Source organism: Paramormyrops kingsleyae, chromosome 6 (genome assembly GCF_048594095.1).
Source record: "Paramormyrops kingsleyae isolate MSU_618 chromosome 6, PKINGS_0.4, whole genome shotgun sequence".
NCBI classification, from domain to species: Eukaryota; Metazoa; Chordata; class Actinopteri; order Osteoglossiformes; family Mormyridae; genus Paramormyrops; species Paramormyrops kingsleyae.
In genome coordinates, this window is record NC_132802.1 from 31,554,431 (window position 1) to 31,567,371 (window position 12,941).

Sequence of the window (12,941 nt, forward strand, 5' to 3'; positions counted from 1 at the left end):
TATTCACCAGCCAGTGTCAGGGAGCGATGTTTCCCAAAGATTATTTGAAACCCGACAAGCCAACAATACCAGCTAGCCAGCTTCCAGTAGATTAGCAATTTGCCATTAATAGAAGTCATGAAGGCGTGTAGAAGTAATTAACTTTACGGCTGCCTTTTTATTAGTCAATATGCGCTTTATGAATCCTCTGTAATGGCAGACATGCACAGGCAATGCACTGTCTTTTTGCTTATTTTAATAGAATAGGACAATAATCAGTTTAGCCTTTTCTGTTTCTCTTTATAGTCTATTCTGTTTTTGTCTGCACTGAGTCTGTGTTTGGGAACAGTAAAGGCAAGCTTCTGCAGATACAGCTCTCTCGTGAAGTGAGGTCATCATTATTAAACACTTTGCTTTTTGAAAAAAATATCTGGGCATTCAGATGTTCTGAAATGTCTTGAAGGGACGTCCATGAATGAAGAATGTATGTTTTCTTGAACTGTGTGCTTAATCTAAATTGAAATTTGTAAGTTACTCTGCAACTACTCTTGATGTGGGACAGTAACAAGTACAGCGTCACTACTAGAGGTGCAGGCCACTGCTTCCGTGTTTTGCCTTTGTCCATTTTTTAACTTGCCTTTTTATATTTGTGTTGGACGTCGGGCCCTTTGTGGCTCCCCGCCGCCTGCATGAAATCCAGGGGCTTCTTCGCCCTCGTAATATTCTGCACTGCGGATGTGGTCATGTTGTAGGGAACCACGTGGCAGCACTCAAACGATAAAATATGAAGGAAAAGTAAGGTCATGTTAGTAAAAGTGAATGGTTGATGGGTTTTTCAAAAAGAAAAACGATGCAGTAATACAGTGAGTCAGCTTTGACGATGGTGCCTGTTGATCACGGTAAATTTCTGCTTTGGAATAAGCCACTAAACAACCTTTTAGGCTTGTATATCCTTCACAGCACCCATGGAATGCTGGTTCTTGGCCATGCTTGAGGTGTGCCGAGTAGGCCGTCTTCCTGAAGTGCACATGCCCATCCCTACAGCCCTGTAACATGCCACTTCAGCAACGCGGCACGTCGTCATGGCCCCCTTCGGTAGATCTTGGCTTGTGTCACCTTAGCAGCTGAGTGCGTGCGACGCCATGCTGGGTAGGAGCCCATCCTGCAGAATGGAGACAGAATGGTCCCAGTGGCTGACACTACTGCAGCCTTGTGCTTGTAGCTCTCTTTTCTTCCGCTCTCTCTGATTGTTGAGGCCAGCTTGGTGATGCCTGAAACACTAGGTTGGATCAGTGATGTCGGTGTTGATCTGGACTGGGATCTACTCAGGTAGTCATGGCAGGGCAGCGTGATACCCTGCAGGTCTCTGAGACCAGTGCTTCCTCAGCTAGTTTCCCTCTATACCTGGAGGTAGGAAGGAGATGTTCGAGTTATGGTCAGTTGTGGTTAGGCGAGCTGGTTATTTTGTTCTGTATTGAGCAAAGTGGAACCACGGTGGGGAATCGTGGTCTCTTGGAGGAGTGACGAGGATGTTCACTAAGTGTGGTCAGTGTGGAACCCAAGCCTGACAGCGTCGTGACCACTGGGTTTCTGCCTTTGTTCTCTGGTTCTCAATTACTTCAGAGAAGTTCCAAGGTCACCTGGTGCTTTATGTGTAAATATGTGGCTGACAGTGACCTTTAACCCCAAGGGCAGTGTGCTATGCTGTATAGGAGGGCTTCCCTCATCGTGGGAGCTCCTGCTTTGGATCTTTTAACCTGGGAACTGTGAGCTTGTCCCATTTGGCTCTGACGGACAGTGTGCAGTGATGTCGAAGCTCTCAACACCGCAAGTCATCTGCGGAGCATCATGTCAGCGGCTGAGAGGTGGAAGAAGTCCATGCAGTGAAAGGCAGAGCCTCAAAGCAGCCACTGCAAATACAGTCCAGAGTAATGGAAGCTAATGAAGCATTTTGAGCAGGTTGTAGAGCTTCAAAGCATCATGGTGCTGATTTTTCATTTTTTTTCTTTTTTTTGAGCCAGTGCAGTGACAGAAAGTAAAATTGATGGTCCGCATGCATGAATAGCAGCAGTTGTCATTAATTATACCAAAGAATTCCCACCTGACATGTTGTTTACCAGCACAGTTGACTGTTGAGGTAATGAAATATTAACCAGGGCTGCATGTCCCAAATACCCTGCAGTAGAATCGATGATAAGATGGGATGCTTTAGCAGCATTGGCTTCCCATGCAGTTACCAGGCTGTATTTTTATGGCATTAGGGGAGGGGGGGGGGGTCCTCGTCCCCATGCGATACATGGTGTTTTCTGGATTCACACGTCTAAAGGATGTTGTGAATTGTCAGGTGTTGCAGTGAGACGGTCACGGGCTCCCCAGATGTTCTGTTCAGGCCCGAACGATCTGCAGTCATGCACACTGCTGAAAAGCCAGAACTTGGGTTCCCTGTGACCCCTAGTAACCTCACTGCAGCGTGGTGCCATACCTAGACAGTAGGTTTGATACCATAATGCAGCTTTTGTGTGTCTCCAGTTAACCATTCAATTGTTTAAATGTCCTCCGTCAGCCAAGGGATCCACCCACTGGCTCAATTGTAAAATTTCTGTTTTGTTAAACTGATTAAATTGGTAGTTGTTAGTATGTTGTGGAGAAAAAATGTGTCAAAGCTCACGCCCATGCACTCTGCTTTCATATTTAATTTGCAACTATTTATGATTTGGTTTTTGCAGTTTGCACATATAATCAAGAATAAACTGTTTAATTAATCTGTGAAGGATTGTGCATGCGTAATGAGGCTGCTCAGGTAAATATCACGGTCTGATCGGGGGTAGCGGTGAACGTGTGCATCAGGAATCAGGACTGATGTTTTCTGCATTTAGTTTGCATGTGCAAACATATTTGTCACCTTTGATAGTAGCTAAATAATGCTATTTTTAGGGCATAAAATTGTCCTGTCCGTTAGCAGAATGCATACGCAACAATCAATTCTCCAATGTGGGAAAGCGAGAGAGCGAGATCCATGCTGGGGCCCTGCAGTTGCCATGGCGACGCCGACTGAGGCCTACCTTGCCAGAGCGGTGCGCTTGAAGCCTGCGCCAGATTTCCTGATCTCACAAAAGCCCTGTGGGAACATTTAGCCCTTGAATTGTTTCCCCCTCTGGCATGACTGGCGGACAACACTAGCACCACATCTACCCTCACCCCCCTTCCCCCACGTTGCCATTAAACCCCGCCCCCCACAATTCTTCAGCCACCCAAGAGAACCCCCTTCCCCCTTTCATCCTCTGGGATAATGGCCACCTGTGAAAGTCAAGAGGGCAGCACCGAAGCTAGAACTGTGCAATCATATCTTTCCAGAAAATATGCGTCGTTTCAGGCTATTGCAGTGAACTGCTTTTCCCTAATGTAAGCTAAGAAGAAAATTCAATATGACTAAATATTGGAGCCCGTCTCCCTCTGCTTCACTATACATACACAGTTAGCGTGCCCATCTGCAGCCTGTCGCTTTTGGTTTTCCTTTGCGCGTAACCGCTGACTATGATTTCTGAACGCCGTGGCCCTCCGGTTAAGATGTAACTCGGCTATTTACAGAATCGCCTCCGAGCACCGAAACGGGAACTAAACATGCTGCAGCTGGTCAGTGCCGAACCAGTCTGGAAGCAGGATTTCAAAAGCGCTAACCTTGTTGCATGTGGTTTTTTTTTTTCTTGCTTTTTTTTGGGGGGGGGGGGGGTACTTTTGTCAGACTGCTGAAATTATCAGTGATCTTACTGAGTTTAGAAGGAGTACCCTGGGCGCAGCTGACAGTGTACATTTCAGCAGAAGTTTGCAGTGTTTACAGTGTTTTCCTGTGCTGGTTAGCAGAGTGCTACACCAGGGTGCTTCCAGTGGTCAGATTTTTATTGTTTGCCTAGATTCATTGATGCTACCAGAAAACACCTGAATCAGATGATAGCAAGACCAAAGAACCCCCCCCCCCCCACCAATGTAAATGCAATGGAATCCGCATTAAGATTTGTGAAGAATATATCTGTGACAGACTCGCAAAATGCAAATGTGGATTCCCGTCATTGCAGACGCAGCAGGAACATTGTTTTTTGCATTGTTTTGACAGGCAGCGTGTACGTGTGACGTGGGTTCGCTCACGCTTCTCAATGCCTTCTGGGGGGGATTTTTCACAGTAGCCACAGAGCTGGGGATATGATGAGATGTGAATCCGCCCAGCCTCCATCGTTCAACATTGCTTTGTGCCTTTCAGCATGTCTTAGGGAGAAGAGAAGCAGTGCTTCTCCAAGATTAAAGACAAATGTACGAATCTTAAAAGTACGAGTCATTCTGGGCTTGAGACATGAGCTCTTTCCTTGTTATTGAGGTGGATGTTTGGTCTTGCTTCTCCAGAACCTCCTGTGTCTCGGGACTCAGTAATGCCCTCGGTTGTAATCATGTAATTGGAATCATCACGCACATCAGAAGTTCTAATGCTTTCTTTCCATTTAAGGCGTAATTAGATGTTAATTGAAAGGCACCTAGAAAATGTGCATGGATTCTTTGGGCCAGATGGATTTGAGTTGCCATTGTGTTAAGCTAGGAGAGGTTAATTACATGGGAAGAGACATAAAAGCTCTGAAATCTGACTGCAGCCCACCGTCGGCCTGCAGAAGCATTATGGGCTGGCAGTGGCTCTTGCTGTCCGCTTTCCTGACCCTTGTTCTCCCTCCCCAGGTGCCTGTCCTGTGTGAAGAGCCCTTTCCCTTGTAACTGGTGTAAATACCGGCACATCTGCACCAACAACCTGGCCGACTGCTCCTTCCACGAGGGACGCGTGAGCAACATTGAGGTAGGGTGTATGGCGGCTCCGGTCGGGCTCTGGGGGGGGGGGCACAGTATCGCTGTAGCCCGGCCCCTGTGACCCGGGTTAGCCTGTGAATGAGGCCTAACCTGGTCGTGACCCGGTGAGACCTGGGTCGTGGCCCCTGCCCGCCTCCCACACTGTCCCCATTGTCCCTCCCCCACAATCGCACCTTTGATGGTAGCTCTACCGCATGTCACCATTCTCGCTTGGAGGGCCTCCCCCGCCTTTCCTCTCCCTTTCCCTTTTAGTTGCAGCTTGGTTCCTTTGTCCTTTTCTGCGATAGGCATCTATTCAAAAGCAAAAATCATTTAATTTAGCCCCCTCTCTGAAGGAGTGGCGGAAAGGTTCTCTGAGTTTTTCCCAGCCCCGGAGAGCCCCAAAGAGAGGCAGTCGATAAAAGTAGGTCATAGAGTTGCGCATGTTATTTCTTTATTCCGGCAACATCTCATTTAGGTTCGGCACGGAGGTGAGGGTGCTGTGCTCCAGTCTCAGATTACTAGCTTCAGCTGGCTGTGTGTTTTTTTGTTTGTTTCCCCAATCAGACTAGGCTCAACTCCCAACAAGAAACTGTTGACCAAGAGCACAGAAGTTTATGGCTCTCAATGGGCAAAAGCCAAGAGTCTCTGAGCTGGAAAAGTAATGAAACTTCATACTTTAACCCTAGGGGGTTGTGATCATAGTTCATAGCTGACCTGCTATTTTAGATTCATACCTGTGGTGTTTGCTACGGATAGGGTCTGTGTCGACCTGAGAGGTGTACCTCTAATCCCGCTGTGAATCGCAACAGCGTGCCGTTCCACTCTCCCATGTCTAACGACGGCGACCAGAGGCCTAAGCAAAGACAAAATGCTGTTATACATCTAATAACTACATTTATAGGATTGTGGAGCAACACAAATCGTGGTCATAACATGACCTGGGTATCCCAAAGGGTTTAACGTAATTACACTAAAAAGTACGTCTGTTAATAAATGCCAATTGTACATTATATTAGTGCCATATCAGTTTTTTTTCTTTTTGAATCATTACGGTTTGCCAGCTACAAAACAGGGTATTAGCTGGACAATTAAGATGCTGACAGTATAATGTCAATAGCTGTCATTCTGAGATAAACAATTTATGAAGGTACATTATTTGTTAATATAGCAGGTAGCAGCCAGCTCTGTTTGTTTACGGTGTCGATATCCAGATGAAGCAGAGGCTTCCCTGGCGCTCTATTGTTAATGGTGATAAACGTGTTAATATGTGAGTCGTTTTTAATGGCATGTTAAGTGTTGCTCTTTTTAGCATAACGGAAAAATGTTATTTATGTGTTTCTTCATTGACCAGAGAATCGCAGCTCTTCGGCTAGACTCTGACTGTTAGGTGTTCTTTAACTGCCGTAAGTGAAAGTCAGACTGGCCCAAAGTACAGTGATGCAGGTTTTTCTTCCGTTGTGTGACTCCAAGGTAAGACAGTGCTGGTGTCACTGCATGTGATCTTTCTGTCCCTTGGGCCTGTCTTCGTTTAAGTGTGGAAGGTCTGTCTTGGCCGCATATCCTCTGCACTGAGTGACAGTGACATAATTGTCCTACTAACTGCTGAGATTTATAAGGCATCTCCCCCCCCCCCCACCACCCTGCCCCTCCCCCTCCATCTCCCCTCTCGGTGCCTCAGAACACATTGATTTCACACTCGAGTAGATTTCAGACCCAGTTCAGTAGCCCAGGGCTCATGCGAAAGCTGCAGCTGGGACTGCTACAGCTGCGTTAGGCAAGCGTGTGTGTGTGTGTGTGTGTGTGTGTGTGTGTGTGTGTGTGTGTGTGTGTGTATGTGGGCAGGCACAGCTCATGTTGGGTAGGGAATTCCTTAATGTCAACACAAAGGGCATCGCTGGGGCTTAGGAGCAGCACGGCTGGTTTTTAGTGTGCAGCTCCCATCACGTGCCCCCCCCCCCCCCCCCCATAAAGAACACATGAAAACAACCCAAATTGCATTTGCAAGGCCCCTGCCTATGGCTGTCTGATCACCAGGACCTTCATATGCTAGTAAATGCTGATGGTTTGACTGATACCCAGAACTGCGCTTTGATGCAATTGCACTTATTTTCCTGGATTAAAACATACCCTTCAGCCGCTCATAAACTCCATGTTTAGAAAGTTTAGTCGAATTGGCCCAGTTATTACTGCCTCCAGCCTCTGTTTGGTTACATTATTAAAAAAAATGGCAGTCGCTTATTCTTTTATTGGTCTCTATCAAGCCTTGAAGTAATCTCAATGACTTTTATGGTTACTGTGATCATACTTTTCCAACGACGACTGAGAGGCCATATAGGTTTAGCCACAAGCGACTGACTTGAGTAATGCTATTAAGTACCTATTTTGAGCATATCTTGCATTGACGTGCAAGCAGTAACTATAAATAACCAATAAACTTCTCAGTTTTATTTTTTGGTGCCGGCATATTTACTGTAAACTGACGGTAACCTTTTCTCAGTGAGTTTGTTTGCATTTTAAATTCAGTGTATAAAGCTTGCTGGTTAGAACCGGATGGTAAGACATTTTGTTAATCCCATCTAAGTGAATTTGGCGTCCATTGTCATAGGTTTACAGAGGAGCTAGAGGTTAATTGAAACTGATATGCTGACTGAATGGATGCATATCAGCGGATAATGAGCGAAGGAGGTAAAGACGGGATAATTTGCCAGGTAATGAGCAACTAATATTGGCGTTAAATAAGAATAACCCACACAGTTAGCATCCACCTTAAAACATAAAAAAATCCCTCCCTGAATGGTGTAGGGGTGAGCATGAAGATAGGAGGAATTACAGAAAGGAAGAAAAGCCCCTTCTCTTCCTGCGGAACCCGGGAGAGACGCATCGCCGTCGGCTTTTGGCACATTTTAATTTTACACTTAACTGAACATCAAAGAGATGCCCTATCTGTGCTTATCAGACAGCGCCAGCAGCGACGCGGAGACGTGCCAGTCACTCGCCCGGCCTGCCCACCCGTCCGCCCGCCCGCTCCCCCGTCCGCCCGCCCGCTCCCCCACCCCCAGTACGGGCATTGACAATCTCCTTATCTCCTCTGGAAAAAGAGTTACTCAGCGAAAATGAGTGACTCACACACTGTTGATACTGGAGGGATAATGTTGGAGAAACAGGCCAGTGTACACTCCCCCATACACACACACACACAGTCGTGTAATCATATCTTTTTGGGGACCAGGAAACTGGTCCCCATAAGGTAAAAAAAAAAAACGGGTATTCATCACGTTGTGGGGATATTTGGTCCCCACAAGATAAGGTATACCTAGACCACACACACACACACACACACACACACACACACACATTTATAAAATCAAGCATTATATAAGTCTAATTAAAACATCTATTCTAAGCTCTGCATTTTCTCATGGTAGTTTGAAAGAAAAAATAAATCTGTAATCACATTTGTTTTGCAGTAGTGACCTCCTTTCATCAGACGTCAGAATGGCTGCCTGAAATCATCGTCTCTGTTTGCGTCCTCCTTGGCCCGCTGACTGCTGGCCCGAAGTGCAGCTCTCCCCAGCTACAGCGGGGCTCTCGGCTCTCAGACACTGGGGCCGACTTGGCTCTGGGTTCAAGTGCAGCTTTAGCGTAGCCGCCAATGCTCCAGGGGTTGGCTCAAGCACAGGCCGGGGATGCAGCCTCCTGACTGAGAGCAGGTCCGCCGGCCCCCCAGCGGTACCCAGACTGCACGGGCTTCGGTAATCCACAACACAGCGGCTTGCTTTATGGTGGGAGTCTGCCATAGAAGATGCCAGAGCAAGAGGGTAGCTAACTTTAACTTCAGGCGTCTTCCGCTAAAATCCTGCCAAGAATGAAAACAAGACTCATTATGGTGTCTTAACAGTGGAGGGAACGACGATTAGGTGGTAAGACCAGGGCTCTGGTTAGTTTCTACCCCCTCATCTGAGCCACCTTCCCCCCGAACTTTGTTTGAAAGTTTCAGTTTCCATGGAGTAATGTGTAGCATGTTGTCTTGTCCCGCTGTTAATCTCACACGTTACGCAGCTCCTCTGTGTACAGAAAGGGAGCCGGAGTACTGGCCGCAATTCTCCGCGTAAGAAAACCTCAGTCTTACTCAACACTTGGTAATCCGAATGTTCGGCATGGATGAAAGTTGGAATTGTTAAAGACGGGCCAAAAATAACTGAATTCATGAATATTAAACATGGGAAAGTTATGGCTTCCTGCGGGTTACAGAGCAGTTTGAACTGCGAGGAGTGAGCACTAACATAAAGCCAGAAGGGGGCCTGAATTGCCACCTAGCTCTACTTTGGAGTGTCTTTTATAGTCGTGGATTTAATTGTTGTGGTTGTGTTTTATTGGCAGAGAAACTGTCCTCATTTATCCCACATAAATTGGTTTGGTGGTTTAACCGTTAGTGACGTGCAGTCACTGCCACTCGTGGCTCTCACTGCAGTTGCTTTCCGTATTAGTTGTCAGTCTGTCTGTTTTTCTGTGCTTCTCTATGGCTTCTTCAGAGTAAACAGTTCTGATATGAACAAATCCACCCCCCCTCAAATCTCCCGGCTATCTCTGACATCTCTATACGCCGCTGATGCCATGGGTACAGAAAGCACCCAGTATCATCACGCATTCGCCTTACTGTTAATTACAACAACAAAATGTAATCACTCTGCGCTATTTGTTAACTTTAAAAGGAGCCCCTTGTTGCTCCTATGAGATCCAGCCCGGGAAGACTCGCTTTCGTGTCGGCCATTCCCAAAGCGCCGGGGGATCGGGAAGAGCCTCGCTCCCCCTCCAACACTGCTAACCGGTCCCCTTGGCGCCGGGTCTCTGTGGGAAGACCCTTTATTAATGAGTGGCGGGCCGGTAATTAATTGAGGGATGAGTGACAGAGGAGCCATTAGTCCCACAGGAAGTGTGGCAGGGGGCCCAGGCCTCGGGTGGGGAGTGATCCTGCAGATCAGAGCTGCGACAGCTCCAGCAGGCAGGAAGCGGCTCTGCGTGTGTCTGTCACCAAGAAGCCATTTGGGGGCCCATTCCTCGCCACGAGACTCGGCCTTTACGGCCCGCATCTGGAGCCCCTGACAATGGCTGCCTTCCCAGGGTAAAATAGCAAAGCGTCAGGACATTTACACCATCTTGTCTCGTTGCTGCTTGCTGGTGCAGATTGTAGAAGGTTAAGGTCCTCGCAGACGCAGACTCCTCTCCTGCTGCTTATAGCACAGGCCGGAAATGTCCTACAGCAGCATCAAACAAGCCTGGGGAGCACCGGCGTTTTGGTGGTGAATAGGAGCTAAACTGACACTTTCCAGAATAACAGAAGACAAGTGATGTGGTAGAGCAAATAAAGAACAAACACTGCACCAATTGAATGAAAATATCCCATATGAAGTAATACTCATATGGCAATAAAGTAATCAAAATAGTTTGATAAGAGTACTGAGACTCAAAGCTGCAATACTTCAAAGATGCACAAAATTTGGTTCATATAATGCATGTAAAATTTCATTTCTGCAGAATGTTTTCAGCAACAAAGACAAATATATTTTGCCTGTCAAATGTATTAATTCATGAGCTCGCTTAGACCTCATTCTGACGCCTACAGTCTGATATGGGGCTGTATTCCATTACAATATCCTAATTAAGGCTGCGTTAAAGAAGTTCCAAAACTGTGTATCTGCGTATCACATTTTTGCTATCATTCATAAAAGTGATGTATAGCGTAGATAGTGTTCATAATTGAATATGATGGTGAATTTCAGAAGCCCTGAAAGCTTGATGGAAGATACCTGGACAGAAACACAGGTGGGGATTAATAAGGAAATGACGTCCTTGTACGGGCCGTGTCGCTGTTATTCAGTAAGTGTTTGAGCAGTTATCCGTCTTGAATTGCAGCACTTTCGGGTCTTGGCGTGTGGAACACCGAAAGCGGGCTCACACAGGCAATGTTTCAGCTTTAATGTGTGGCGCCGCGCGACCTGCGGAAATGCCATGTGCTGTGTCACTTCCACAGCTGCCCTCTAGGAGGCGCTACTGAAATGGGGAGATAAGCAGGGAGCATTGCTGGCACGAGTGTTTTGTCTGTAGCATTTTTATCAAAAGATTTGGAGTCACGTTTCCCAGCCAGATGAAAGCAGGAAATTTTATAGCGTATAAAGTTAATGAGATTAATGGCCAAACTGAGAGGGATGAAGAGAGAGACGGAACAAGTAAACAAAGGAAGGAAAAGTGTGTGCGAGTGAATAGTGATGTTTCCAGACTCCACACCAAGGGTGTGCAGTAAGAATGTTGTGTTTGGGGTCAGTTCATGAGTGCGTCAAGTGTTTGTTTGTGTCTGTGGTCAGTTGGCAAACGTGACCGAATCTGTGTATGTGTGTGTGTCTGTGTGTGCGTGCGATTCCAAAACCTGTTATTTTGACCTTGTGGGCACATTTTTTGTTCACTGTCATTATATATATATAGAAAGATAGATCCTTAATGTGAGTGTGTGTCTGTATGCACGCGTGTGTGCACGTTTGTGTATGCATGTGTGCGTGTGTGTGGTCAGTCTGTAAGAATGAACGCCCATGAGCCTGTGTGCGCATATGTACTGCACCTAGGGCAGTGATTTTTAATGTTTCAACAGAGGAAAGTGCTTAGCTTTGTAATAACTAGGATCTGCACAATAAGGTTAATGGAAACACTGTCAACAGGCTGTAAACTGCCAAGTCTGTCTTAATGGGGTGCTAATCAGCACCAGGGAAACAGCCTTCTGGGGGGGAAGAGGGGGAAAAGCAGCTGGTGGAGGAATGGCTCCGTCAGAGGCGTGGCTCCCTTTATGACAGCACTTTCACAGCGACGTGCGTCGCCACACTGGCTCCAGCGAGATGCGCCGCATGGCTTTTCACAGCCTTATTGCCGTCCGCAGTCTGAAGGAGGCATTCTTCAAAGGAGCGTGTTGTGGTCACTTGGTTTACTGTAGTTCATAAAATGCCAAGAAAATGAATTAAATTGAATTAACGAAGGAAGCAGATTTTATATTCATTGTTTATGTGTGTCTGTGTAAATTAATGATACAAATGGTTCACTTGCAAAATTGAGTCGGCTATGAGTTTCACAGCAACAAGTTTCTTCTTTGGACGTTTTTGTTTTTCTTTTCACAGTGTGTAAACATTCCCTTTCGTTCTGAAGCATTCGTTATGATGTTTACAGTGTTAGATTGGGTTTGATCTTTGTTTGCGGCTGAGCTGTTGGGGCAAACTGCTGCCCCCGTGTTGCGCCGGCACTCTGTCCGCAGTCGGGCGCAGGTCTGGGTGTGGCACACGCATTGCATGCGAGCGCCGGCGTTGCCTCCCGCCGCTGGCTGGCTGGCAGGCTGGACACGGCCCGCGAACGCCCAGCTGCCAGCTTATCTGTCGCCTTCACAGCCAAGTCGAACGAACCATTTATCTCGCGCTTGTTCCACTGGTACCCCGCGACTAATTAGAGCTTGTTAATGAGGACGAGCGGTGGGGAACTGGGGAGACACCGGTACCTGGGGGCTGAGGGTGCCGCAGCATTCCTTTGACAGAAATTCCAGCAGTCAGAGCTGGAAGTCCAAACAATGGAGCCGAAGTGTGTCTTTCTTGCAAACAGTCGGTGTGTTACATGAAGTGATCGGGGGGAGTGAGGCAGAATGAGCGGGACGCCAGTGGTTCACGGCCCCAGCTTAGCCTCCCTCGCTCAGCTGCTCTGTTTTCCCGGGGGAGTACCGAAGGGGCTCACGCATTCCTCGCCAGGGCCTCTGGGGTTGGAATGGGGTCTTCGCCCATAGGTCAAGGCTGCCCCCGCCCTATTTTACAGCATGACGCTACGAGAGAGACCCAACGCCATTAGGGTCTGGTGTCTGCACCGTGTAGCCAGGAAGGCAGGTGACGCCCTGGCTCAGCCCTCCCCATGAAATGTTGGCAGAAGTAAATGGGCCCAGTAATTATATGCATGCATTCTCATTCTGCATGGGGGGCGGCTGGCACAGGGGGGGCCTTCCCAGGTAGAGTGTCATTAGTAATAAAAATCTGCACCCGGTGGGATCGTACATTAAGGAGATCGAAGCGTCGCCCTGTCTCGCTCGTGCGACTAATGAAGGTAGCGGCTCGCGG

The 12,941-nt window shown here is 47.4% G+C and overlaps 1 protein-coding gene across 2 annotated transcripts in view; it reads left to right on the top strand.

The window, feature by feature from the left end:
* The window catches only part of plxna3 (plexin A3), a 103,217-nt gene that overhangs the window by 61,206 nt on the left and 29,070 nt on the right, over positions 1 to 12,941 (top strand). For both annotated transcript variants that reach the window (XM_072713038.1, XM_072713039.1), the window contains exon 9: positions 4,699 to 4,813. In XM_072713038.1, the coding sequence (XP_072569139.1) occupies positions 4,699 to 4,813 (115 nt within the window). The remainder of the gene's footprint in view (positions 1 to 4,698; positions 4,814 to 12,941) is intronic.